Genomic DNA, 27,408 nt, shown 5'->3' with positions numbered 1-27,408 from the left:
AGACCTGCCGCTTTCACTTTAGAACATTCCCTTCATTAATGTTAACTTATAAAATGCTTGATTGTATGTCTAAATAAGGAGATGAAGGTAACATCAGTACTCACACTGTTAGAAGTGTTATGCAGGGTCATAACTAACCCCTAGCTACGGCCCTGCATGACACTTCTAACAGTGTAATAATGCGGGTGATGCTGTCACCCAGGGCCTATGGGGGGCGGTACAGTGGCTCCGTAGGCCCTGGAAGGAGGGCATCTAGTCATCCCATCTATCACAATCAGAAGAAGCAAACTGTTGCAGCCCAAAAACCTAGGCTAAGTGCTACCCATAACATGTTTTTGGGGCAGCCAGGGGCGTAGCCAGTAATTTGTGAGCCCCATAGCAACATTTTGGAGGGGCCCTGTCCCAATACTTCTACAGAGACACCTCTACACAGCAGTTGCTAAATTTATGCCCCATAGTAGTGTCCAAGTTTATTTTATTCCCCATAGTAATGTTGTAGTTTATTTTATGTACCACAGTAGTGCACTAGTAAACATTACAGTATGTCACATTTTATGGCTACCAGTACATATTATGCAACACAGTGCCCCCAATTCATATTATTACATACAATGTCTTCAGTTCATATTATGCTACATTACAGTGCCCTCAATTCATATTATGTATTATGTATTCGGTATACCACATTACAATAAGCAGGTCCAGGGGCATAACTAGATATATTGTAGAAACCCAAAGCAAAAGATTGTAAGTGCCTCTATGCACCACCTAACGGGGAATAATGTATATAACACATGTCTCTTTGACAGGGAAGGTGGGCCCCTCTCAGCTCTGGACCCCATAGCAGCTGCCCTGCCTGCACCTATGGTAGCTACACCCTTGGGGGCAGCAAAAGCAAGGAAATTAGAAAGGGAATTAACTGAAAAATGTTCTTGATACAAAAGTCTAAATGAGTTTTGTTTTCCGCTAACGTTTAACAAATACTATGATTTGCTTTTGACAGTGAACATTACTCATAAGGAAATGAGTTTATGGCACATGTGCCACGAAAGTTGCAAACCAAACATTTCCTACCTGTATTATGCAGTCCTGTTAATATGATAAATGTATTGAGAGTCAGATATGCCAAGCCTTGAAAAGTGATAAAGTGGAGAGTGATAAGGTACCAACCAACCAGCTCCTATCATTTTTCAAAACTGTTGCTCCCTACAGAGACAGAGCATTAGCTGGTTCTGCTCCATCAGACTCCAGTTGGGAGTAACAAGCTCTGGATGTTATTCCCTGCATGACATGCTCAGCATCATATACAGCACTCAGAGCATTGTTGAGTGCTAGCCGCGTTTGAGACTGACGAGACTTTTGTGACAAGAGTCTCCACGGCATCTTCAACTTTGTTACATATATTGGAGTCCTTTTAAGTTTGGTATATTGCTTAGTACAGCTCACAGTGGTTATCATCCCCTGACATATAAGAACGGCATATAGGCATACCTCCCAACATGACCCTCTCCAGGAGGGACACAATGCTCTGCTCCTGGACTTCCCTCTTAATTTATGATTGCCATCACCTGTGCTTAAACACCTTTCTTATTCTTTAACCTGTTCAAAACAGGTGCCGGCAATCATGCATTAAGAGAAAAGTCCAGAAGCAGAGCATTGTGTCCCTCCTGGAGAGGGTCATGTTGGGAGGTATGTATAAGTTGTGGACTTTAACCCAATGAGACCTTTTTGTTTTCTATATGCATAGCAGCATTACTGAGATTTATTTGTGATTGTCACTTGTTCTTCTTCATTTTCTATACAGTATGCGCTCATTATTTTATGCTATTGGTAGTAAACGTTTTTTAGATTATCCTTACAGTGCATTGGTAGCGCTCCCATTTCCATTTGGATTTGTGTGGAGGTATAGCACTTCTCCATTTGCTTGAGCAGCAGCTAATATATCTCCATTTTGCCCCACTTATTATTTTATATTATTTTTTAAACACAGCCTGTAACCTGGCAGTTAGGAGCTGATTGTCTGGTACTTTATCACTTTTCAAGGCTTAGTGCATCTGCCCGATGGTATGTGATAATTTTGACTATGTCCAGGTTGGAGGTATGAATAGTGTTGCCAACTACTGCTGAACAGCGCTGTGGTTTGTGGCATTGTGCAACTGGAGCCAGGACGCGTTGAGGAGAAGCTCCATGAAGTGCTACATCAAGCCGCTCTTCACTCGGAAAGTTGGAACTGGTAGCTGGTCAGTTCTTCTAGAACAGTAGGCAAGTGTATAGCCTTTGAGTGATAAACTCAGACTTCAGTGAATAGGACTTTAGGAGGAGTTTTGTATTGCTATTATATAATATCACATGGTTAAATTTCTCTTATTTATTCTTAGTATTTGACACAACTGGTTGATAATAGTTGACTTTTAGGTCAATAATGTTAATAAACTCTATACCCCAATTACTAACCCTAGCTATATAACCAATTACTTTAGAATGATCTGCTGTTTAACCCAACATCATTGATCATCTCAGGCCCAATTACCCCTTATCTTGATAATGCAACAACAAGAGTTTATGTGCTCCCAATGCTCATCTTAATGACCTATCCAAGGATGGTGCACAATAGCTTTATGAGTGGCAGAATAGACATTTTCCCTGAGACCCGAGTCCGTGCAAAAAGGGACAATCCATATCACTACAGCTGAACTTGCAGTAAAGTCATGGAAGGGAAATAGACAAAAGATCTTCCTGAACGAGAAGAAGCAATTATTACATTGCACACACTAATCAATAATGTAATTAGCAAAAACAAATAAATGCAGCAAGGTTACCTTGACTTAGTGCAGGAGACAGAAACAAAGGGAGAATTGTTTTATAGAGAAAACTTATGGAATAAGAAAAGACGTCTTTGACTCTTTAAGTGTACCTGCCACCTAAGCACAATGAAAGCAGAGTAGACAAGTGTTCTCGGTGAACTTATGGGCTGCCTAGTGCCTACATAATGTGTAGGTAACCAGGCTTGACCATTTTTAGATATCTCCCCCACCTCACATTTCTATGCCATCCTTTTCCCCGCTGAACTAGCTGCATATAACCTGAACCCCAAACACCTGTCATCTATTTAAAAAAATAAGAATGCTAATAATTCAGCCCTAATTAAGCTCATAGTCAAATGTTTATAATCTGTAAATTATAGAGTATTAAAATACTTTACAAAATGTAAAATAAAATGTAAAAATAGTTATGTACAACGTATACTTGGCAACTTTCTTGGATTGTCAGGGAAACTCCAAAATTTTGGGGAGCACTCCTGGGCTCCTGACAAAGTAGACCGGCCTCCCACATTTGGCTGTTGAGGTGATTTATAGCAAATTGGTATCAAATTGGTATGAACCTTGGCATTGTATAGGGAGGGTGCAGGCCACTATGAAATAAAAAAGTTGGCAACTATGGTACAAAGATCCTCATTCCGATTTGTATGCGCCTACCTATACAGCTGCAATTTTTCAGCCTACGGACATGCTAATCATCACAAGTGAAGCAGCTGCCCAGAAAAGAACAGAGACGCCCAATGGAGCCATTGCACAGTCCTCAGCAACTGCGTATGCATAAGCAGCATCGATGCACAAATGAGGAACATTGACTCCCAGAGTGCGTCTGCTATGGTCACACAGACTGGTTCGCAGCAGTAGCGAAGCAGGAGCCATGTTTTTCTACATACATGATCACAGCTGAAAGCAGATACACGGCCCCAAGAGGGTCATGACACGCCCCCTTACCTCCCCCTTCCTGTCAATGGTCAATGTGAGCGGCATCGCCAATGTACCGTGGCGCATTTGCAGTGTGATCGTGAGGCATGCACAATCTACCAATGTGAACATTGGTATTGCGTACAAATCTGAATCAGTCCCAAAGTGAAGTGAGGTGACCTGCACTTCTGCTGTCCAAGGACCAGGCGTAGTGGGTCTATGGTGCCATTTAAAATGTTGCAGGTAATGCATCCAATAAGTGCAATTAAGATCCTATGCTGTATTCCACACGCATGTCCATGTGTGGGAAAAATAACTAAAGTGACCTACTGTATATTTTACTACTGCTTACAACATATTTAAGCAAAGCGATTATGGTCTAGTAATCTCCAGTATGGGTATCCGGAGGTGCAGCTGGAGCACCAAGAATTGTAAATATTATGGTTCACTTTCTAAAAGGTACAGTACACCCTTTATGCTAAAACATGGTGCAGATAGCTCAATACAACTAAATGTTTCTAAAGGTCAAAGTACAACACAAGGTTACTCAACATTCTGTTTGGTTGTTTTGATCAATAATATATTGACCCGACTAGGCAGATCAACCTAATTCCAAATCAAACATTATCCCCCCCTCCCTCTTCTGCAGGAATAAAAGGTGCTGGGATATATGCAAGGCTTGCATACTACAAAGAAGGATTCAACTAAGTAATTCTGTTTTGAAGTGGAGTACCGATACAACTTAATGTATAAGAAGAGATCACATAATTACATAATATTAAATGCTGAGAATTCATGGAGAAGAGTTTTACCTTCCGCTGACAAAGAAGCAGGTCACCAGGAAAATGAGAAGAATGATCCCACCAGCCACAGAGATAGCCAAAATAGTAATTTGATTGGGATCAGTGATGGCAATCATATCTGAAAGAAAGAACCATAATCGACCAATCAAAATGAAGTATTTTATTGCTAAAGTGCTAGATGATTTATGTAACAATATGTGATGTGTTTTAGCTGAGAATATAAACGACTTTCATTGTATACAGTATATACTAAACAGACCAATAACGTTGTTATGACACACAAGCAAATTTATAGCTGCATTGTTGTGTACAACAGAAAATAACCTTGTACTGTTTGTAACCAATAGACTCAGAGGGAACCAGCTGCACTGTTGACCTTATTGTTGCGATATTACACATCAGTCTGACAAAGATGCATCAGACTAAAGTCATGTAGCGCCAAATCTTACAAATGAACCTAATAATTCCCATCCGCAGGCTAGAAGACAATGTACACACATTTACAGCACAGCACTCACAGTTTGACGAGATATCTTACTTCTGGGTTTAATTGCATGACAAAGAATTATCTTGTAACAATCACAAACTTATTTACAGCTATAATGGGCTACCTGCTAATATTAAGGATTCCCTGGATTTACCATGGCTGGACAGCAGCACCAGAGAACCCCAGTAATGGATAATACCATCAGGGATGCCGAGGGGGCAGGTACTACTTATCCGGGTTGGCCAGCGGGTGACCTGAGTCAGCGATTGCTGCCACCGAGCAGAAGTAGTCTTCTCTCACTGTCAGATGTTCCGCTGTTGCGCTGCTGCTCTACAGGGGCAGTGGGCAGAGAGGAGGCGTGTTACAGATGGGCCCTTGGATCTGCCCCTGTGCCAGGCGCATACAGTTTTGTTAAAATTTGGGGGAATGAGCGTGGTCACTCCTCCCTGATTTGGCCATGCCCCTCTAGTACCAGGGACCATCGGAGCTCTCGATGGCCATTAGCACAATACAATAGTTGTTAAACTCTGCATGAAAAATAGATTTTATAAATGACTTTTCTAAGATGCATAAGGTTCTTAGTGCACATATTCATAAAATTGATGATGCCCATCTACTACGCAAGGTGACCACAAATACACTTAAAAATATGCCCAGTATGCCCAGATGGAGGAAAATTTACTGTAGAAAATCTATACACTTTGGCCCTCATTCCGAGTTGTTCGCTCGCAAGGCGAATGTAGCAGAGTTACACACGCTAAGCCGCCGCCTACTGGGAGTGAATCTTAGCTTCTTAAAATTGCGACCGACGTACGCGCAATATTGCGATTACAAACGAGTTAGCAGTTTCTGAGTAGCTTCAGACTTACTCTGCCTGTGCGATCAGTTCAGTGCTTTTCGTTCCTGGCTGACGTCATAAACACACCCAGCGTTCGCCCAGGCACTCCCACCGTTTCTCCGGCCACTCCTGCGTTTTTTCCGGAAACGGTAGCGTTTCCATCCACACGCCCCTAAAACGCCGTGCATCCGCCCAGTAACACCCATTTCCTGTCAATCACAATGCGAACGTCGGAGCGATGAAAATGCCGTGAGTAAACTTACTTTCTTCATAGTAAAGTTACTTGGCGCAGTCGCAGTGCGAACATTGCGCATGCGCACTAAGAGAATTCTCACTGCGATGCGATGAAAAACTCCGAGCGAACAACTCGGAATGAGGGCCTTTATGTGAATACAGAATGCTTTAAAAGTGTACATGGCTCCTAATAGAGCCAGATTAACAACAGAACGGCTGTACTATGGGGGCACTGTACCATATGTGAGCTGGGGGTTCTGTGTGGAATAACATGAACTGGGTCACTACAGAGTGTTGAACACGTGGGGGTAAATGTAATAGGGTTCCAGTTGCCAGAGGTGCAGGACTGCGGGCGAGAATGCCTGTATGTTTAAAGCGGCAATCATTTTCAAGACAAAACCAGTTTGTTTTTTCCTTGTAAATGATTGCCGTCTTAAAAATATATTCATTCACGCCCGAAGTCCCGCATCTTCGGCAACTCGGACCCTATTAAATTTACTGCCTGGTTTTGGAATTATACATTATAATAACATCACCTGCATATCTTATTGACAATTTTATTATATGGGGTACCCAAAAGTAAAGGGTCCCATACATTAGGCAGCAATCAGGGCAATTCCCCTGCTGATGCCTGAGAAAATCCAACATGTTGGAAATCCTTGATCAGCCTCCACTCTCTCTTTGTATTTGACATGTATTCATTAAAGGCAGACTAATATGTTAGGCAAGGATGCGGTCAAGATCCTTCCGGACAGAATCCCGGCTGTCGGTATACCGACACCGGGATCCCGACCGGCACAATCCCGTCATATTCTCCCTCTGTGGGTGTCCACGACCCCCATAGAGGGAGAATAAATTAGAGTGCCGAACGTAGCGAGGCACCATGCCCGCAGCGGGGCGAGCGCAGCGACCCTGCAAGGGGCTGCCTTGCGCTCGCCACCTGTTGGGATTGTGCCGATCGGGATCCCAATGTCGGTATTCCGACCTCCGGGATTCCGTCCGGCGGTATCGCGTACTGATCCCGTTAGGCAAGTGTATATATACTTCCCCATATATCTGAAAAGGGGCTGCCATTAACTGCTATTTATTACCTGTAAACATGTTTAATTTCTCAATATAATTACTTTATTACACATGTTTTTGTTGTTAATATGCAGGCAAATAACTTTTATACAGAAAACACTTAATATATCATAATACATTATGAATGGCTATCGTTATAAATCCAAAGCAATTTATAGAAAATGTTGTTTTTATTGGCATTTTAGAGTAAAGGTGGTTAACTTGCAACAAACTACTTGGGGGTAATCCCAGGTATTGATAATAATATACCATGTACTATTTGTAATTGATGTCACACAATGCAGAAGATACTATGGGCTGTTTTCAAAAATATCCTCCAGAGAATTGATTAATCTCTTTACAAATCTTGATGGGCACAGGCAGAGCGGCTGTTTTTGAGATTAAACAGCCGATGTCACAAGGGGGTCCGCTGGGAGCATACATTTCCCCTTAGAAAAACCTTATTACAGTCATAGAAAAACCTTATTACAGTCATAAAGTGGCAGGTATTTCCAATTTAAAGCAACTGTAATATACACCTTTAATTTTCCTTACTTCTCTATTTTAAAGTATGGTCCATATAATCTAATTAATACTCAACCCTAAAACAAATTTCAGCTTCCAGCATCCAGGAACTAGCAGTCACTGTAATAACTAACTGCCCAGAGCCAGGAAGTAGCACATTCACTGTAATAACCAACAGCCTAGTGCCAGGAAGTAGCACAGCCACTGTAATAATAACCAACGACCTAGTGCCAGGGACTAGCAGTCACTATAATAGGTAGCTACCTAGAGCTAGGAACTAGCACAGTCACTGTAATAGCTAACTGCCTATAGCCAGGAACTAGCACAGCCACTGTAATAGCTAACTGCCTAGAGCCAAGTACTAGCACAGCCACTGTAATAGCTAACTGCCTAGAGCCAAGTACTAGCACAGCCACTGTAATAGCTAACTGCCTAGAGCCAGGGACTAGTACGGCCAGTGTAATAGCTAACTGTCTAGAACAAAGAACTAGCACAGCCACTGTAATAACCAATGTCCTAGCACCAGGAACTAGCACAGCCATTGTAATAACCAATGTTCTGGCACCAGAAACTAGCACAGCCACTGTAATAGCTACTGTAACTGCTTAGAGCCAGGAACTAGCACGGTAACTGTAATAGCTAACTGCTCAGAGTTAGGAACAAGCACAGCCACTGCAATAGCTAACTGCTCAGAGCCAGGAACTAGCACAGCCACTGTAATAGCTAACTTCTCAGAGTCAGGAACTAGCACATCCATTGTAATAGCTACAGTAACTGCTCAGAGCCAGGAACTAGCACAGCCACTGTAATAGCTAACTGCCTAGAGCCAGGAACTAGCACAGCCACTGTAATAGCTAACTGCTCAGAGCCAGGAACTAGCACAGCCACTGTAATAGCTAACTGCTCAGAGCCAGGAACTAGCACAGCCACTGTAATAGCTAACTGCTCAGAGCCAGGAACTAGCACAGCCACTGTAATAGCTAACTGCTCAGAGTCAGGAACTAGCACAGCCATTGTAATAGCTAACTGCTCAGAGTCAGGAACTAGCACAGCCACTGTAATAGCTAACTGCCTAGAGCCAGGAACTAGCACAGCCACTGTAATAGCTAACTGCTCAGAGCCAGGAACTAGCACAGCCACTGTAATAGCTAACTGCTCAGAGCCAGGAACTAGCACATCCATTGTAATAGCTAACTGCTCAGAGTCAGGGACTAGCATAGCCACTGTAATAGCTAACTGCTCAGTGTCAGGAACTAGCACAGCCATTGTAATAGCTAACTGCTCAGAGTCAGGGACTAGCACAGCCATTGTAATAGCTAACTGCTCAGAGCCAGGAACTAGCACAGCCACTGTAATAGCTTACTGCTCAGAGTCAGGAACTAGCACAGCCATTGTAATAGCTAACTGCTCAGAGTCAGGAACTAGCACAGCCATTGTAATAGCTAACTGTTCAGAGCCAGGTACTAGCACAGCCACTGTAATAGCTAACTGCTCAGAGCCAGGAACTAGCACAGCCACTGTAATAGCTAACTGCTCAGAGTCAGGAACTAGCACAGCCATTGTAATAGCTAACTGCTCAGAGTCAGGAACTAGCACAGCCATTGTAATAGCTAACTGTTCAGACCCAGGTACTAGCACAGCCACTGTAATAGCTAACTGCTCAGAGCCAGGAACTAGCACAGCCACTGTAATAGCTAACTGCTCAGAGTCAGGAACTAGCACAGCCATTGTAATAGCTAACTGCTCAGAGTCAGGAACTAGCACAGCCACTGTAATAGCTAACTGCCTAGAGCCAGGAACTAGCACAGCCACTGTAATAGCTAACTGCTCAGAGCCAGGAACTAGCACATCCATTGTAATAGCTAACTGCTCAGAGTCAGGGACTAGCATAGCCACTGTAATAGCTAACTGCTCAGAGTCAGGAACTAGCACAGCCATTGTAATAGCTAACTGCTCAGAGTCAGGGACTAGCACAGCCATTGTAATAGCTAACTGCTCAGAGCCAGGAACTAGCACAGCCACTGTAATAGCTTACTGCTCAGAGTCAGGAACTAGCACAGCCATTGTAATAGCTAACTGCTCAGAGTCAGGAACTAGCACAGCCATTGTAATAGCTAACTGTTCAGAGCCAGGTACTAGCACAGCCACTGTAATAGCTAACTGCTCAGAGCCAGGAACTAGCACAGCCACTGTAATAGCTAACTGCTCAGAGTCAGGACATTTACTCATAACTAACTGCTCCAAGCCAAAATCTAGTACAGCTACTGTAATACAGTAGCTGACAGTCTAGAGCCAGAAACTAGCACAGTCACTGTAATAAATTAACTATGTGTCCAGAGCTAGGAACTAGCACAGTAACTATACTGTAATAACTAAGTGCCCATAGCCAGAAACTAACACAGCCACTATAATAACTAACTGTCCAGAGCCAGAAACTAACACAGTGACTGTAATGGGTTGGGTATGAAAAGCCGACTGTCAGGATGCCAGTGGTCAGGAGACTGACAGCGGCATCCCAACAGTCGAAATCCCGACAATGGGCGGTAAGTAGTCTTAAATACAACATGAAAGGGCATTATCAAATCTATTGGTCGGTGCTCAATTTTGTTCTTATAGTAAACAAAAGGTCTGACTGGTGCCTCTAGAGTGAAACCATGTAATAGGTGTGGGGTTAAATATCCTGCAGGCAGGAGAAATAAGGAGCATCCCAATGGAACCTTAAGTAGTGCTAAAGATATTTGTACTCCAGCACTGGAAAAATACCTCTGTTCTAAGTTAACTTTAATTTATACCCCAAGTTTGCGAACCTTGTCATTTTAAGGGCTATAATTAGGGGTGATGAGTGATAGTGTACAGGTTCAGTCTCACATATCCGAATATCTGATATCTGAGATAGTGACAAGTTTGCTTTCTGATGGTTCAGTGTTTAACAGCAATATCTGGGTGTTCAATCCTTCATGTTTGTGCTTAGTGATGCGTGCTGATGTATAGTCATATGAAAAGCTAAAAATAAAGTTATTATAAAAAATACTGCAATTAGATTACAAACAGCCTATCAGCAGCTGTCACTACACAGCTATACATCTTTCAGGTGGATCTGGTTTTAAATAGCTGATGTTGCAAACTAAGTGCGGCATCTATGGTAAGTGATAAATCTTTTCCTCTGGTAGCTTGGCCTTACAGTGATGTATATTTAGCATGAGTCTAGAATTAGATCTTCAAATTAACAACATATTTTATTAATTTGCCAGAGGCAGAGAGCTGTGCAGCTGCATGATCACTACTCAAGGTGAAGGAACTGGTTTGAGGAACTACAAGAGATCTGCGGATTATACTCAGCTTGTCCTTGATGAAGAGTCTGAAGGATGACAGTTCTGTTTAATGTCTTGTCTTACCTGCTGCTTTATTAGTACACTACTTCACAGTTAATGGTCTACGCAGGCAGCTAGCAGTAGGAGAATGAGAGAGCTGCCGCTCCGAGAACCACTTAGTTGCAAAAGTTAAACTGTTTGTTATTTACATATTTAAAGTCAAATGAGATTGATAGCAGTTTATGGGATTCAGGCGGCATCTGTCCTTAATCCATACCCTCCAACATGAGCCTCTCCAGGAGGGACACAATGTTCTGCTTCTGGACTTTTCTCTTAATTTAGGATTGCCATCACTTGTTTTGAACAGGTTAATGGATAAGAAAGGTGTTTCAGCACAGGTGATGGCAAGCATAAATTAAGAGGGATGTCCGGGAGCAGAGCATTGTGTCCCTCCTGGAGAGGGTCATGTTGGGAGGTATGCTTAATCATAGTGGAAGTGCTGGCTTTCTTGCCATTATCATGAAATGGTGAATTCAGCTGCACTGTCGCCCTCCCACATGTTGTAATTCTTACTTGGTCATTCTTATCTGGTGAGTTACAGATTGATGCATCAAGCAGGGAAAACAGTGGAGAATTGGACCAGTGGAAAAGTCTCCCATAGAAACCAATCAGCTTTGTGGTAGCATTTATGGAGTGCTTGCTATAAAATGATAGGTAGATGCTGATGGGTTTGCTATGGGCAACTTCCTCACTGATCCACTTCCCCACTCTTCTTCACAGCGTGATACATCAGTATGTGTGGTCGATATTAACGTTTATTTCCACAGTTAGCACAATGCAATATGCAGCTACTCTACATCATTCTTTGTGGGTAGATAAACTGTCAGTGGATCGTTAGTGCGGAGCTGAGTGACTGAAGGGCAGATTTATTAAGCCGGGCGAAGTGATAACGTGGCAGGTGATAACGGACCAGCCAGTCAGCCCCTAACTGTCATTTTTCAAACCCAGCCTGTAACATGGAAGTCAGGAGCTGATTGGCTGGTGCGTTATCACCTTCCACTTTATCACTTCCCCAGGCTTAATAAATCTGCCCCTGAGTGATGGGTGTGGCCCACCTAACACCAGTCAGCACTGATTTTCCATACAGTACTTATGAGCTTGTGTATTTTTTTCACTGACTATGAATGGTTTAGCGCAAGGTTTCCCAAACTCGGTCCCCAAGGAGTACTAACAGCTCTGGTTTTAAGGATATACCTGCAGGTGCACAGATGGTATCATTTGGCTGAGGTACTAATTAAGTAATCTGTTCTTAAGCATGGATATACTTAAAATCAGGATTTCTAGTGTTCCATGAGGACTGAGTTTGAGAACCACTGGTTTACAATTTGACCTTGTGCATCATGGAAGTAGATGTTTCCTATACTAAGGGGTATATTCAGTTAAGTGCGACAATAGCAAAAATCTTGCACGTACGGGTTTCATCTGCAGTTGCAAAATATTTCTTATTCAGTTGTGTGCAGTTTTTTTTATTTTGTGAGTGACACAATGTTTTTTTTCTCACAGCCCCAGAGCATGACCAATTTTTCTTAAAATCCATATTTTTAGGAAAAATGGTCAGGAATTGCTCTGGAACTGCTGTGGCTTCCCATTTCCCCAATGACTAATTCAGCAATTGGAAGTTTCAAATTAGCTTGATTAGTCCAAATACCTTCTGCAGCGCTGCCTCCTCCTCCGGTTCTTCTCTCTAGCATTGCATACAGCTTCAGGGACTGGCTGGGTACAGGACAGGTATGTACTACCCACGCACCCCCACGCCACACACTACACTACCACTCACTCTCCATCCCCCTTCCCATACCCTCCAACAGTACCGTTTTTTTAAGGTCTGTACCGGATAAAACGGGGTATACCGATTGTACCTTTTTTTTTGAGTGTCCAGGTACTGGTTGTATCACAGCGCTGCAGGGACACGGTTGCAGACTCCTGCAGCGCTACTCAGTGTCAGGCAGCTCCTTCCATCCTTCCCTGGCAGCACCAGCAGCCCCCAGGAATAGCCGCCAGTCCCACAGACAAGTCACCGCTGACATGTCTCACGCCCCCTGTACCCATGGACATGCCCCATCTACCTGTGGCCCGCCCACTTCAGCCATGGCCCAGCCCCCTGTCCCGAGTTTTACCATCTAGATGTTGGAAGGTATGCCTTCCCACACGCACTACCACCACTACCCTACACCCCCCTCTCCACACACAACACTACACACAACTGTGCTGGCCACAGATATCAGCGGAGTGTCTAGAGCAGGTGAGTATTTCTTCTTTTTTTTTTTTTCTCGTACTCCAGGGATTTCAAAGCAGAAAACCCTGAGTGGATTTTTTTTTCATTGGATACCGCAGGTATCGGGAGCACAGATACCGATGGTAATACAAAATTCGGTGCATGGTCTGAATTTTTTTACAAGCAAAATCTTGAACCCGATTGAATATGCCCCTAAATGTTCTCTCAAGCATCAGTACTACAGTATATTAAAGTAGAGAACAATGTGCGAATGTTACCGCACTTTGTTCATGTACTGTAAAATAAAAAAATATCTCTGTAACGAATTCATCTATCTAGCTACACCCAATGCTCTCAGGGGGACCGGTATGCTGTGTTGATGGTCACAATGTCAACACGGACCATGTGTACAGTAGAGTGTTAAACATGGCATGCCAACACTGTAGTAATGCGAGTTAAAGCATTCTAACCGTGATGGCATTAGAACTCTAAACATGATGATTTGCCATCATGTTTAACCTTAAAGTTCTAATGCTGACATGGTTAGAGTGCTTTGGGGGGAATTCAATTAGTTGCGGTAATTTACCATGGGCTAATTGATCCCCCGAGGGCATCCAATTAGCCCCAAATGCAACCTGCTAGCAGATCTTAACAGGTTTTTGTTTGAGACCACAGTAGCCAAGTAGCAGTGTTAATGCATAGGTCCATGAACTTATCACGGAATCTATGGGGTAAATTTACTAAAGTTTCTAAAACAGAGAATTGGTGATGTTGCCCATAGCAACCAATCAGATGATGGTTATCATTTTCTAAAAGGCAATAGAGAAATGATAGACAGCATCTGATTGGTTACTTTGGGCAACATCACCAATTCTCTGTTTTAGAAGTTTTAGTCAATTTACCCCTATGGGGGGTATCCAATGAGCTTTTAGCTGTTTTTCGGGTGAATGGGGATTTGCCCTATGCTATAGCAGAGCTGGATTTTCTCCCAGACAAAAACACGTGGATCGGCGAAACCACGTGTTTACAGTCGAAAACATGGGCCATTTTCGCCGCTTTTAAGGCATTGTTTGCCAATGCCTTTTCACTCAAAAAAAAAAAAAAAAGGTGAAAAGGCATTGGTGAAACTGCCCTCAAAATGGACAAAAGTGGCCTGCAACTGAACACTCAGTGGGGTGATTTCCTTAGCTCCGAAATGATCGGAGCCAATTGCATACCCCCTATGTGTTAATACATGAAAACAGAAAATTTAACAGTTGCAAAAATGGGCTGATATTGATTAGCCCGCAGCTAAAATGTGGTAAAAAGCTTGTGGTACCCCTGTTTTTCGCACATTTTAAATTTTCAGGGCTAATTGAATTCCCCCTTTAAATCACATTGCTTTCATGTCGGCATGCCATGTTTGACATTCTGCTGTACGTCTTGATCAACAATGTGACCACTAGTAAGTAATCCCCTCTAGGTACCTGTTATCCATGACTGTAGTTTCTTACTGTGCAACAATGTATGACAAATTCTCACTATGTAATGTTTGCCAATCTCACACACCTAACTAGCTGTATATGCAACAGTGCATCCAATAGGGTCACATACTGTGTGTGGTGGGTGAAACTGCACAGATTTGGTAATAGGGGATGAGTGACCAGAACAGGTCAGTCAGTTTCATGCTGTTTTGTATACAAGAGAGGCTAGACGTCACACATTCCCATGCAGTCATTAGGTATCACTACTTATATATCAAAAACAAATTGATTCCAATCACATTTCACAGTGTCAGTTGTTGCTTCAGACTTTTTATATGGCCAACATAATATCCACAGATATTCTCTTATCTAAATCAGTGAACAGCTTCTTAGGGAATATGTTTCAGGCATACAAAAGGTCAGGCGATAAACAATATACTACAGAAGTGTGTATAGTAAGTGACAGCTCTGTATGTCCAGACAGTGTGAAATACCTGGAGGTGTGATAGAAGATCCTGCCAGACACAAAGGCGATACCTTTGAGTGTTGGACAGTTAGAGACCTAGTTTAGGACAATGAGAAGATACCGTGACGCATACTGTACAGTGAGAATAGTGATAAAATAAGAATTTATAGGAAGGTGTTAGACATTGAGAAAATACAGGGTGTTAGACATAAAGATGACCTGATTTTCTTACACATTAAAGGGCATTTGCGGCCAATGATGTGGGTATCTGACAGGACATGCTGAGACTAGTAGTGTCAAATAAATAAATGCAGATTTGATTACATTTACTAGGAGTACTCTTAGCATAGGGCTTTTTCCCCAAGGTATTCAGGGCTGTGCTGAACAGGCTGATATAAAGTATTTTCTCACTTACTGTATAGTAGTGAATAAAAGAGTATTTATGGCACTGGGTGCAAAGGCTCCTTCTGAGTCTTCCTTTCCCCCAATTCTTATACACTGCATCACCACCGGCTGGCGTGAGTTCTGCTGCTCCCAGCAAGCAAATATTGTATATAGTATCTGTTCAGTGTCACATACAGTAAGTACACTTGTGCCACAGACCTGGTCTGCTGCAGCCTCTACAATACCAGTAATGCCCGATGCATGCTGTACAAGTGTCTGTAAGTCTCTAAAATAATGTAAATTAAGTGATTACTTTTCCATTGCACTGTCTTGTAGTGTGTGGTATGCTAATTACTTGTAAGTTTAGATCTATGATCGAGTTATAACTATAACAAACCACCAATTTAAATTCAATCTCAAGAACCTTAGGCTGTCCAACAACCTCACATGTAAATGTATCATCCAATAAAAAAAGTGTTTTTAGGTGGTCTCTGAAAATTCCAATATATCTTCTCAACTTCCAAAGCACTTAGGGGTCTATTCATGAAGCAGTGAAAAGAGTGGAGAAGTGAGCCTGTGGAGAAGTTGCCCATGGCAACCAATCAGCTGCTCCGTACAATTGTATAGTATGCAAATTATAAATGTTACTTCAATGCTGATTAGTTGCCATGGGCAACTTCTCCACCGGCTCACTTCTCCACACTTTTCACTGCTTCATGAATAGAGCCCTTAGAAACGATAATTTTCCAAAACACTAAAATATCTTCTTACTGTTTAATACAATCAGACTCCATTGGGTATCTTCTCAGTGTCCAACACCACAAAGTCAGACATACCACGGATATATCACCAAACCTCTCATTATCCACAGTGTTCACCTTCACAATAAAACAGATATGCTGTAACTTTGCCAAGTCTTGTATTATTCCATACATAATAAAGTTATTTGGCACAATTAACCCATCTCAGTGTAGGGAAACATATCTATTTTGCAGATTTACCTTCTGTGCTGGTCTCTAACTCTATCTCACCACCATAAATTCCTTGTCCACCCACTGTGTGAGCTCGGACTCTGAAAACATAGGTGGTTCCAGGTTTTAGACCATCCACAGTCATGAAGGTAGATTTCGTCTTCAGTATTGTGTAGTTTTGATCCTTTTGATTCTAAATTAAATAAGAAAAACAACAAATGAGAGAATGTGCCAGAAATGAGAAATAACAATGTAAAAGAATTATCCATTTACATTGCTAGGCATTACAGGTGTAATACGTTTATATAGTACTGTAATGGCCTCTAGCAAATAATATGTTTGCATTCTTCATGTGTGCAAATGGTGTCACTCAGGATTCAAGCTCCATGTAAACTCCAAGGTCAGAGGTTCTCAAATGTGGTCCTCAAGGCACCCCAACGGTCCAGGTTTAGGTATTTCCATGGCTCAGCACAGATGGTAAATCAAATTGACTGAGGTACTTATTAAGTCACCTGTGGTCAAGCATGGATAAACTTAAAACATGTCCTGGACCATTGGGGTGCCTTGAGGACCGCGTTTGAGAACCTCTGACCTAGGTATAGAAAGTATGTAGGATGGCATTTGATTGGACAAGATCATTTAATCAGGTGCCGTCTTCACTAAACAGCTATTTTCCCGAGAAGAATCCAACCTGCTTATCTCTATCTATCTATCTATCTATCTATCTATCTATCTATCTATCTATCTATCTATCTATCTATCTATACATACAGAGTGAAAGAATACAAGAATGCTTGTAGCACTGACCTTTTCATAGTAAATTACTTCATATTCCACCACTGCATCATTAGTCTTTTCTGGTCCTTGAAAAGCCAACGTGACGCTGTCTTTGCTCTTTCGTTCTTTCAGAATTACATTTACTGGGAGAAGGTTTCAGAAAATTAGTGTCGATGCAAAGTAGAAATATTTATAAACTTTTACTTTTATTTTATAAATAAACTTAAGTTTCACATTTTTAATGTTCGCTATAACAATGATGAAATACATAAAAAAAAGACATAACACCGAAAATCGTGTGATAGAGAGTTGTAGAACATAGACATGTTATAAATGACCATTGTACACATAAAATGTTACTGAGGAGAATAATAAATGGAATGCTGTGGGAAACAGTAAAATAAATAGATTGAGACTAAAAGATGATAAATATATCACTACAGTAGTACTGCAAAATAAATAGAGCTATGCAATCAATTCTATGTATTACACAGCGGAATGCCAACTGGAATTGTGTGGCCAATATCTTTATTTTTAAACAAAACATTATTGTTGCAAATTTCAGAGTGCCTTTGTATAAACTAATACCTTTATACAAATGACTGTAGTGCACTTATGCAATATACTGTATAAACGAAGAAATATACATGGCAAACTCTCCAAAAAGAAATGAAATTCTGTTTTTACTGGGCATGAGACATCTTTGCCAATATCCCATAAGGTAGAGGCACCAAGAGGGTGCTGGTTGGGTATCAAGTTCCTAAACCTGGACTGTCAGGGAGCCACAAACCACACCCCATTCAGCGGACGGTGCAGCATGTCGAGAGGGCCCGATTATTCACAACGGGTCAAAGCCATGCCCACAGACATTTGGCCACATACTCTAGTATCTGGGCCTGATCGGTCTCCTTACAGCCCTGCCAATAGGAAACTGGTATAGCACACTGCCATTATTTAGAACTATATGTAGTGGAATTATAATTAAAGCAATACTAGCCCTACATGTGCTAACAAAAGCCAGATGATGAAAGCACCACTATAAATATCATCAAAGCAGTGTATTTTTTCCATCTTCTTCCCCTTGCCCTGCTGGTGCCACCTATCCATCAGCTAGTGCAAATATTGAACATGGAAGGAATTATGGGACAGTGCCCCTGCAGCATGCTTACTCATTCCATCTCTGCATACACACCACTGTAAAAATGTCTGCCAGTTCTAAGGTCCAAATTAATATGGGGCTATAGAACTGCTGCAAAAGACAGAAACCTTTGTGTATGTGAATTCTTGCATTTTGTATTTGCTTGGACACAGGGACAAGATAAAACCTCAGATCTCCCAGTATATACAGGTGGCAGCAAGACACAGTGATTCCCCTAAGTGGGGGCATTAATAAGTTATGGGGGATAGAAATGCATTTATCAGTTTATGTGAAAGAAAGTTACTTCATTAATATTTGAGCACATGTCGTGAAGATATTGGAGGAGAGTGATAAAATAGGCGTAATGGTCTGATAAGCCCATTGCATTTTGTAGCCTCAGATTTACGAGGCCCTCAATCCATGATCAGCCGAAACATTTCTAGCATTTCGGTTGGGATTAAGCCACTTGCATGCATACACTCAACAGACCTCATGCCAACATATGGTGAATGGTAAATTATACTTTCAACTGCAAGTGCAGTCAGCAAAGGTCTAATATGTGCTGGGGAGATCAGTTCCAGCCGTTCCATCAACAACAACAACAACAACAACAACAACAACAACAACTACTACTACTAAAGTGGTTCCACATCCTAGAGTTGGATGGGATATATAGTCAAGGCAAACATCCCAAATTTGGGGTGGTTTGCAGCCTGACAACCTAAATCCCCACCTGTCCTACATTTATTCTGGTGACTAGTATACAATACAAAGCCCATTCTAATGATTAGTATAAGCAGAATCCTTCTTGTGAATAGACTACAAAGTAGATTGGGGGGCTAATGTACAATGCAGAAAGTACTCTGGTGGTTAGTGTACAAAGCATACCCCCTGATCTAAGAACTACCATCTGAAGTAGACCTCGTATATGGTGGGGAGCATATAAATCAGGCTTCCAAATTGGTGGCTAGAATATTAAACAGACATTCTGATGGCAGTGTATAGATCTAGCTATTACATAAAGCAACCTGAAATGTGGTGGCTAGTGTAAAAGATAGACCTCCAATCGGGTGGCTAGTGTACAAGGCAGATCTCTAATCTGGTGGCCAGTGTACAAGGAGACCTCCAATCTGGTGGCTAGTGTACAAGGCAGACCTCCTATCTGGTGGCTAGTGTACAAGGCAGACCTCCAATCTGGTGGCTAGTGTACAAGGCAGACCTCCAATCTGGTGGCTAGTGTACAAGGCAGACCTCTTATCTGGTGGCTAGTGTACAAGGCAGACCTCCTATCTGGTGGCTAGTGTACAAGGCAGACCTCCAATCTGGTGGCTAGTGTACAAGGCACAACTCCAATCTGGTGGTTAGTGTACAAGGCAGACCTCCTATCTGGTGGCTAGGATAAAAGACAGACCTTCAATCTGGTGGCTAGTGTACAAGGCAGACCTCCAATCTGGTGGTTAGTGTACAAGGCAGACCTATCTGGTGGTTAGTGTACAAGGCAGACCTTCAATCTGGTTAATAGTGTTAAAAATTATAGTCCAGCTGGCATACCAAGAGGCCCATTCATTTATACTGCAGGCCCAAACCCGCATTCCTGTGAAGGCCAAGGATAAAATCCTAGAAGTAACAAGTAAGAACCCATACTCATGTCCCCAGTGATGGCCTTGTTTACAGTAATGGCATAGCAACAGTACATGACACTGCATAAAGGTGGTGTTATTTTTGCCATGTACTGTATTATATTCTGTCTATCATCCAATAAAACCATTTTTTTCCTATGAGAATAGCAACCATTGTCCCATTCTATATCACCACATTAGGTTCTAAGGAAAACCATGCAGAAGGGTTTGATGTTGAACAAGTCTAGATAGAACCATAATAGAAACACAGCCTCAGAGTGTGTAACATAAATGAAAGAGTTCTCACCTACTTGACTTGTAGTAATATTGACAGAAATAAATTGCTTGGGGCCAGAGCTGCGCTCAGACACACCGTTCAGAGCCTCAATGTCAAAAGTGTAGTTGGTGTAAGGAAGCAGATCTGTGATGAGCACACGAGGGTGGGACAAACCGAACTGCCGGGGAATATAATGGATCCCGCTTCCACACGGGCTGCATTTCTGCCCTTCCATTAGGCACCTTCGGCAGTGAATGTTATATGTGACGTCCATTCGGCCTCCGGAGTCCTCAGGGGGGCTCCACTCCATAATGACAGATGTCTCATTGACGGTGGGAATTGCATTATATGGAGCAGATGGAGGACCTTAAAAAAAGGAAAGAGAAGAGAAATAAAGGGGGTGGTGACATTTAATGAGTAGCAGCAAATCAGGCGGAAGCACACCTGTCCGAGGCATCATCGGTGACACCACAGCCGATAACCTTTTAGAGGCAGGCACTATTCATCATAATAGGGCTTTTAAAGGAACACTATTAATCATCCCCTGATAGAAACACAGATTTTATGACAGCTACTGCTGGGAAGCTCAACCTCTGTCCCATTCATCCCAGTATTCTGAGCATCTCCTGCAATTCATCTTCCTGTCACAAAACTGATCTAAAGATTCCGCTATCAGAGGCTTCACAGCAAGTGTGTCTATCAGGTCTCTGACAAAGGACACTCCCTGGTGCAGTCACTCTGGACGCCAGCCAAGGACCGGGGTGGAGGGGTGGGGGGCCTTGGGTATGGAGTGGAATCTGAACAGATGCCAACGGTTTCTTCTCTTAGACGCCCAAAATGAATCATTTTAAAACATGTTTGTAAGCAGACAAACATATTGCTTCAAAGTCATTATGCATCAGGAAAATTAGCAAATTATTAATGAACAATATAAAAAAATGAATTGATCAATAATGTCTACCACAGATTTTAAGAAAATGTAAAACAATGATATTGAAAATGGATAATTAGCACAGCGATAAAAGGAAATATGCTGTACACTATTTCTAAGTTATACTACTTTTCATTTATTTTCTCTATAAATGTTCAATAACCGAAATAAATTATTTTATCTGCATTTTTTTTTATTTGTTTTGTAAACATCGGTTTTGTTACTGCATATCCCTTTGATGTATTGGCTGTTATATGTCCTCCTTCAACTTTTGCAAAATAAACTGCTTTATCTTTATGGCTGTATTATGGTGTGTACACACGGTGAGATATTTCCTTACAATTTTGACTATATAGTCAAAATCGTAAGAAAAGTTACTGCAGATCGCAAGGTGAAAGTCACCTTGCGATCCCAATTCGATGCCGATGCGCGGTCCAGCGCGGTAGGCATCGCAAGAATAGATAGACTGTGCAGGCAAGTCAATTTTGACTATCTCTATAGAAGAGATAGTCAAAATTGACACTTAGCCAAAATCGCACATAGGGTGTCATTCCGAGTTGATCACTCGCTAGCAGTTTTTAGCAGCCGTGCAAACGCTATGCCGCCGCCCACTCGGAGTGTATTTCAGTATAGCAGAAGTGCGAACATTTTAATCGCAGAGCACCTGCAAGAAATTTTTGTGTAGTTTCAGAGTAGCTCAAAACCTACTCAGCGCTTGTGATCATTTCAGACTATTCAGTTCTGTATTTGACGTCACACACCCACCCAGCGTTCACCCAGCCACACCTGCATTTTCCCTGGCACGCCTGCGTTTTTGCCGCACACTCCCTGAAAACGGTCAGTTGCCACCCAGAAACGCCCTCTCCATGTCAATCACTCTGCGGCAACCAGTGCGACTGAAATGCATCGCTATACCCTGTGCAAAACTGCATCGTTCGATGTGCCCGTACGTCGTGCGTGCGCATTGCGCCACATACGCATGCGCAGAACTGCCGTTTTTTAGCCTGATCGCTGCGCTGCGACAAATGCAGCTAGCGATCAACTCGGAATGACCACCATAGTCAGTATCGCAAGCACACTCATTATGTGCTTGCGATGCTGACCTAGCCCCTGTCGCATAGTGAGAATCGGGCTTAGCCCGAATCTCACCGTGTGTACACACCTTTATGTGCTCTTTAGCATGTGTTTATATCAACAGGCAGAGTTGTTTATTTTTGTTGTCTTTTAAGACAAAACAAAGATATTGCCTAGACGAACCATAATTGCCTACTATACGGCAATGTTCGGGAGACTCAGGCGACTGGATTAACGCTCCTGAGATGAACATTTCACTGTGACTGGCACCATCAAGGCCTCTTCCTGGCTGCGTGATGCTGCATCCTTCCACTCTGTCCAGTTCTCATCCACACTCATTACCTGCTCCCATTTACGGTTACAGGAGTATTTTCAGGCTGCCCCCTCTCTGTGGAATGCCCTCTCTCATACAAACCTTTAGCTAGCCTAGTTAATACCTGATCCACACTTTTAAGCTCCTGGGACAATTCTACCTGATTATTTCTGTACAGTTCACTCAAAACGTACATTTATTCTCTTTCTATATGCAGACATTGGTGTCTATTTACTAAGCCTTGGAGAGAGATAAAGTGGATGGAGATAAAGGGGGTCATTCCGAATTGTTCGCTCGTTGACGATTTTCGCTATACTGCGATTAGTCGCTTACTGCGCATGCGCAAGGTTCGCAGAGCGCATGCGCTTAGTTATTTGACACAAAAGTTAGGTATTTTACTCACGGCATAACAAAGCTTGTTCATCGCTGTGCTGATCGTAGTGTGATTGACAGGAAGTGGGTGTTTCTGGGCGGAAACTGGCCGTTTTATGGGAGTGTGCGGAAAAACGCAGGCGTTTTAGTTGCAAAACGCAGGAGTGGCTGGAGAAACGGGGGAGTGGCTGGGCAAACGCTGGGTGTGTCTGTGATGTCAAACCAGGAACGAAAAGGACTGAGCTGGTCGCAATGGCTGAGTAAGTCTGGAGCTACTCAGAAACTGCTGAGAAATTTCTATTCGCAATTCTGCTAATCTTTCGTTCACACTTCTGCTAAGCTAAGATACACTCCCAGAGGGCGGCGGCTTAGCGTATGCAATGTTGCTAATAGCAGCTAGCGAGCGAACAACTCGGAATCACCCCCAAAGTACCAGCCAATCAGCTCCTAACTGTAATTTTTCAAACACAGCCTGTAATATGGCAGTTAGGAGTCAATTGGAACTTTATCTCCGTCTACTTTATCTCCATCCAAGGCTTAGTAAATACACCCCAATATTTTGCCCCCCAATCTAACACTGCTGTGTGACTGGACCATATAGCCCTAGAGCACTGTTATTTATTGTTTCTGGCTGGTCCAATCTGTAGTACAGTATGTGCTAATTAACCTCATGTACAGTATGTACTTTTATTGTCATTGTAAGATTGCAAGTAAGGTCCTCTTACCTATTTACACATTACGGAGAAAAGCAAGTAGTGACCAGGGCGTACTCCGACCCAAAATAATGAATAAAAGTCAAATACTTTATTGGTATGAATTCAAAATTATTAGTGACAGATATTCTTATTTAAAATGTTTAAAATGTGGTGAAATATAATATAAAGGTTTGTGAAAAAGAATGAAAAGAAGTGTAATACAATTTTTATTGTACAAACATGATGCTCGGTGTCCTTTTATCGTTCTTCTTTTAGATCTGAATTATACCGGCACAGTGGCTTATAGAACTGTCCTTATTCACTGCCTTTTGTTTGTCGAATATCAGCGTTATATTAACCGATTTCTTCCCTTTATCACAGTGAATTTCAATGTTATTAGAAATTTATGTACAGTAGTAGAATATTCTGTTGCAACAATTTACATAACACATGCTGATAATCAAGGAAAATGGAGTGGAATGTTCCCATAAGAGGTAGGTGTTTTGTTTCAATGCAGATATATTAAGTGGTACTTTATCCGAGTCTCCTACATACAGTAGCTACTATATTCACATTTCTTATTTATAAAGCATCATCTCCAAAATTAATATTATTGTAACTAATATATATTTAGTGTGTTAGATCATTAGTCACATACACTGTTATATGGTAGTAATGTCTCCTATTTATTGCGACCATAATGTTTGTAGAATAAATATTTTATTACACTTACTTTCATTCTTTTTCACAAATCTTTATTTTATATTTCACCACATCTTACAATAAGAATATCTGTCAGTAATTATTTGTAATGTTTACAAATAAAGTGTTTGATTACTGATTAATTATTTTGGGTCCGAGTGCACCCTGGTCACTACTTGCTTATCTCCTCTATATGTTAATAGTATTCTCTCTAGTAGTGGGTTGCACCTTGCAATAGCTTCTTTATACTCAGATGGAATAACACGAACATAGATATTAAGCAATACTCGTGCATAAGAAATGAATCTATAATGGGCCTAATTCAGACCTGATCGCAACAGCAAACTTTTCCTCTATTGGGCAAAACCATGCGCACTGCAGGAGGTGCAGATATAACACATGTGCAGAGGGAGTTAGATTTGGGTGGGGTGTGTTCAAATTGAAATCTAAATTGCAGTGTAAAAATAAAGCAGCCATTATTTACCCTGCACAGAAACAAAATAACCCACCCAAATCTAACTCTCTCTGCATATGTTATATCTGACCCACCTGCAGTGCACATGGTTTTGCCCATTAGAGAAGATTTTGCTTTTGCGATCAGGTCTGAATTATGTCCAATAATAAGACACCAGAAAATTATAATAATGGTGCGGGATAGATATTTCTGTGGATCTTCTTACCTATTTGTCTGATCTTTATAAATGCATGTTATTCTCATTCTTATTTTATTTTTTTTAGGAGAAATTTTATTGGTAGGACAATAGAAAATTCTGAACTCAAGATGACCAATAAGTATCAATCATACTGTAAATACAGAGATACATTATATGGTAAAAGAACAAAACGCTTGATCTCCGAAGGAATGCAATAAAACCCATATAAAACAGTCAACTTGTCCGATTTGGATAACGTAGTAGCTGGAAGTAGAAAAAAGAGTGAGAAGATAGGAGACAGTGGGTTGCCCACCTGCTTAAAAAAAAAAAAAGGTAAAAGAACATATAATAGGGAAGGAGTGGGAGAGGGATGGGGGGTGGGGGGTGGTAATCAGAGCGGCTGGGACCTCCCGGGTGCCCTATGGGGTATTAGATGTTCAGTTGTGTAATTATGTAATTATAAATATACAAGTGACACAGAAGGTATGTTAAAGTGAGGGTTCTGTGGCAAGAAGGTCTTAGAGCAGGCCTGGCCAACCTGTGGCTCTACAGCTATTGTGAAACTGCAAATCCCAGCTTACCATACCATAATACAGTTGAAAAGTAGTTTTCCAACAGCTGAAGAGCCACAGGTTTAAAACTAGAGAGCAAAATATATTTGTATTAATGTGTTAGGATGACCAAGACAACTAGTGGTATTTGCTGAAAACACAAAGCGGTCTGAAGAAAACAAGGTATAATTAGTCTGGTTACCGTATAACAAAATCAGGTATAATTAGTCTGGTTACCGTATAACAAAATCAGTGCTATTGATGTTGGAATATGACAAGCACAAATTACAAAAAAATTGTCGATAGAAGCAAGAAAATCCTCAGCAGCAAATGGGTTAAATAAGTTGCTAAAATAAGTAATTCCACCCCTTGTGTATTATACATTACACCTAATTCTAAGACTAAATAGCCATACTGAAGCATTCTGCTCCATCACATATAAATCAGAGAATGCATCATCCAGCCAGAATGATAACAGGGAAATTAGACCAGCTGAATATATACTGGGATTCAATGCGATACGCAGCCATACATGATAGCTCCCTCCGCCCAATAGCCACCAATGATAAACAGAACCCTGACACTGTTCTAGAACTCCCTTCTTATCCTAAATTTGAAGATGTGTTCTTTCTTTGTACATTAGATTGCAATATACTAATACAATTACTGTTCTGCGTGTCAAGAAAGGCAACGCCATAGTCTGCACCTCAGGCAGTGAAATAAGATGGACAAACCCAATGTCAGTCCTCTGAGATTATGAAAATGGAACCAGCTGCTCCCATTACACAAAAAGGGAACTGGCACTCTAGAGAGCACGCACCCTGTCCATATTGCATAAGGGTCATTTCAGCCATTCTATACTATATATGTGTGGTAAGTATGTATATATGACTGTGCATAAATAAGATATTACAGCTGCTAAGCATTAATGTCAGAGGATGTCAATGCATTTATCTCATGTATAACTTGTTCTTTATGGTGCATTGGAGAGTTATTATTCTCTTACATTACTAATAAAGGACTGAGCAGATGGAAGAGGCTAAACTCTGTCTGATGCATCCGTACCGCTACATTCCACAGACACTATGGACAGGACTTTATTGTATCATTCCTAAGTACCATTAATACACTACATTCGGCATCACATACATGTATGCTTTCCATTAAGGCAGACTTGTTCTTTGTGCAGTTACAGTAGAACAAGTTACTCTGGTTGGGCTACATTATAGCATCATACCTCTTATGTGTGCTTGCTAGCAATTAGTAATTCTGCAACATTACGCAACTTCATGATGGCGGCAGTAGGAATTATATACAGAATGAATGACAGCAAAGCTGACAGCCTTCCTACACTTCTCCGACAGCCCAATTTTGTAGAAATATATTTTTGCCGTTGGTTATAAAGGGGCTGATGGAGGGTTAGACGGAGTGGGATAAATGTGTACAGTATGTTCAGCCATATGCACAGTTGTGGTGCACCCACGCACTATCTGTATGTTTGTTTGATACATATGATCCTCATCAGTGCGCAATTGCAAGAGATGTGTCTATTAACAGGTGCAATTACCTTTCAAACCAACTCTGTGGAGTCTGCAGCTCCATCCATCTGCACTAGTTGAACACGGTCTACACAAGACCACCTGTTACGGGTGTAGTATGGTATGCCGGCGGCCGGGCTCCCGGCGACATACTGACACCGTGGCGAGCGCAAAGGAGCCCCTTGCGGGCATGGTGGCGCGCGCCACGCTAT

At 41.8% G+C, this 27,408-nt stretch overlaps 1 protein-coding gene across 2 annotated transcripts in view; it reads right to left on the bottom strand.

The window, feature by feature from the left end:
• The window catches only part of LOC134909087 (ephrin type-A receptor 3-like), a 317,153-nt gene that overhangs the window by 125,788 nt on the left and 163,957 nt on the right, over window positions 1-27,408 (bottom strand). For both annotated transcript variants that reach the window (XM_063915519.1, XM_063915520.1), the window contains 4 exons: window positions 20,398-20,733; window positions 17,364-17,476; window positions 16,587-16,749; window positions 4,550-4,658 (listed from right to left, as the gene is read on the bottom strand). In XM_063915519.1, coding sequence (XP_063771589.1) covers window positions 4,550-4,658; window positions 16,587-16,749; window positions 17,364-17,476; window positions 20,398-20,733 — 721 coding nt within the window. The remainder of the gene's footprint in view (window positions 1-4,549; window positions 4,659-16,586; window positions 16,750-17,363; window positions 17,477-20,397; window positions 20,734-27,408) is intronic.

This window comes from Pseudophryne corroboree, chromosome 4, assembly GCF_028390025.1.
Source record: "Pseudophryne corroboree isolate aPseCor3 chromosome 4, aPseCor3.hap2, whole genome shotgun sequence".
In the NCBI taxonomy this organism is placed as follows: Eukaryota; Metazoa; Chordata; class Amphibia; order Anura; family Myobatrachidae; genus Pseudophryne; species Pseudophryne corroboree.
The sequence above is the reverse complement of the archived record's forward strand: the minus strand, read 5'-3'. Positions and strand labels throughout refer to the sequence as shown.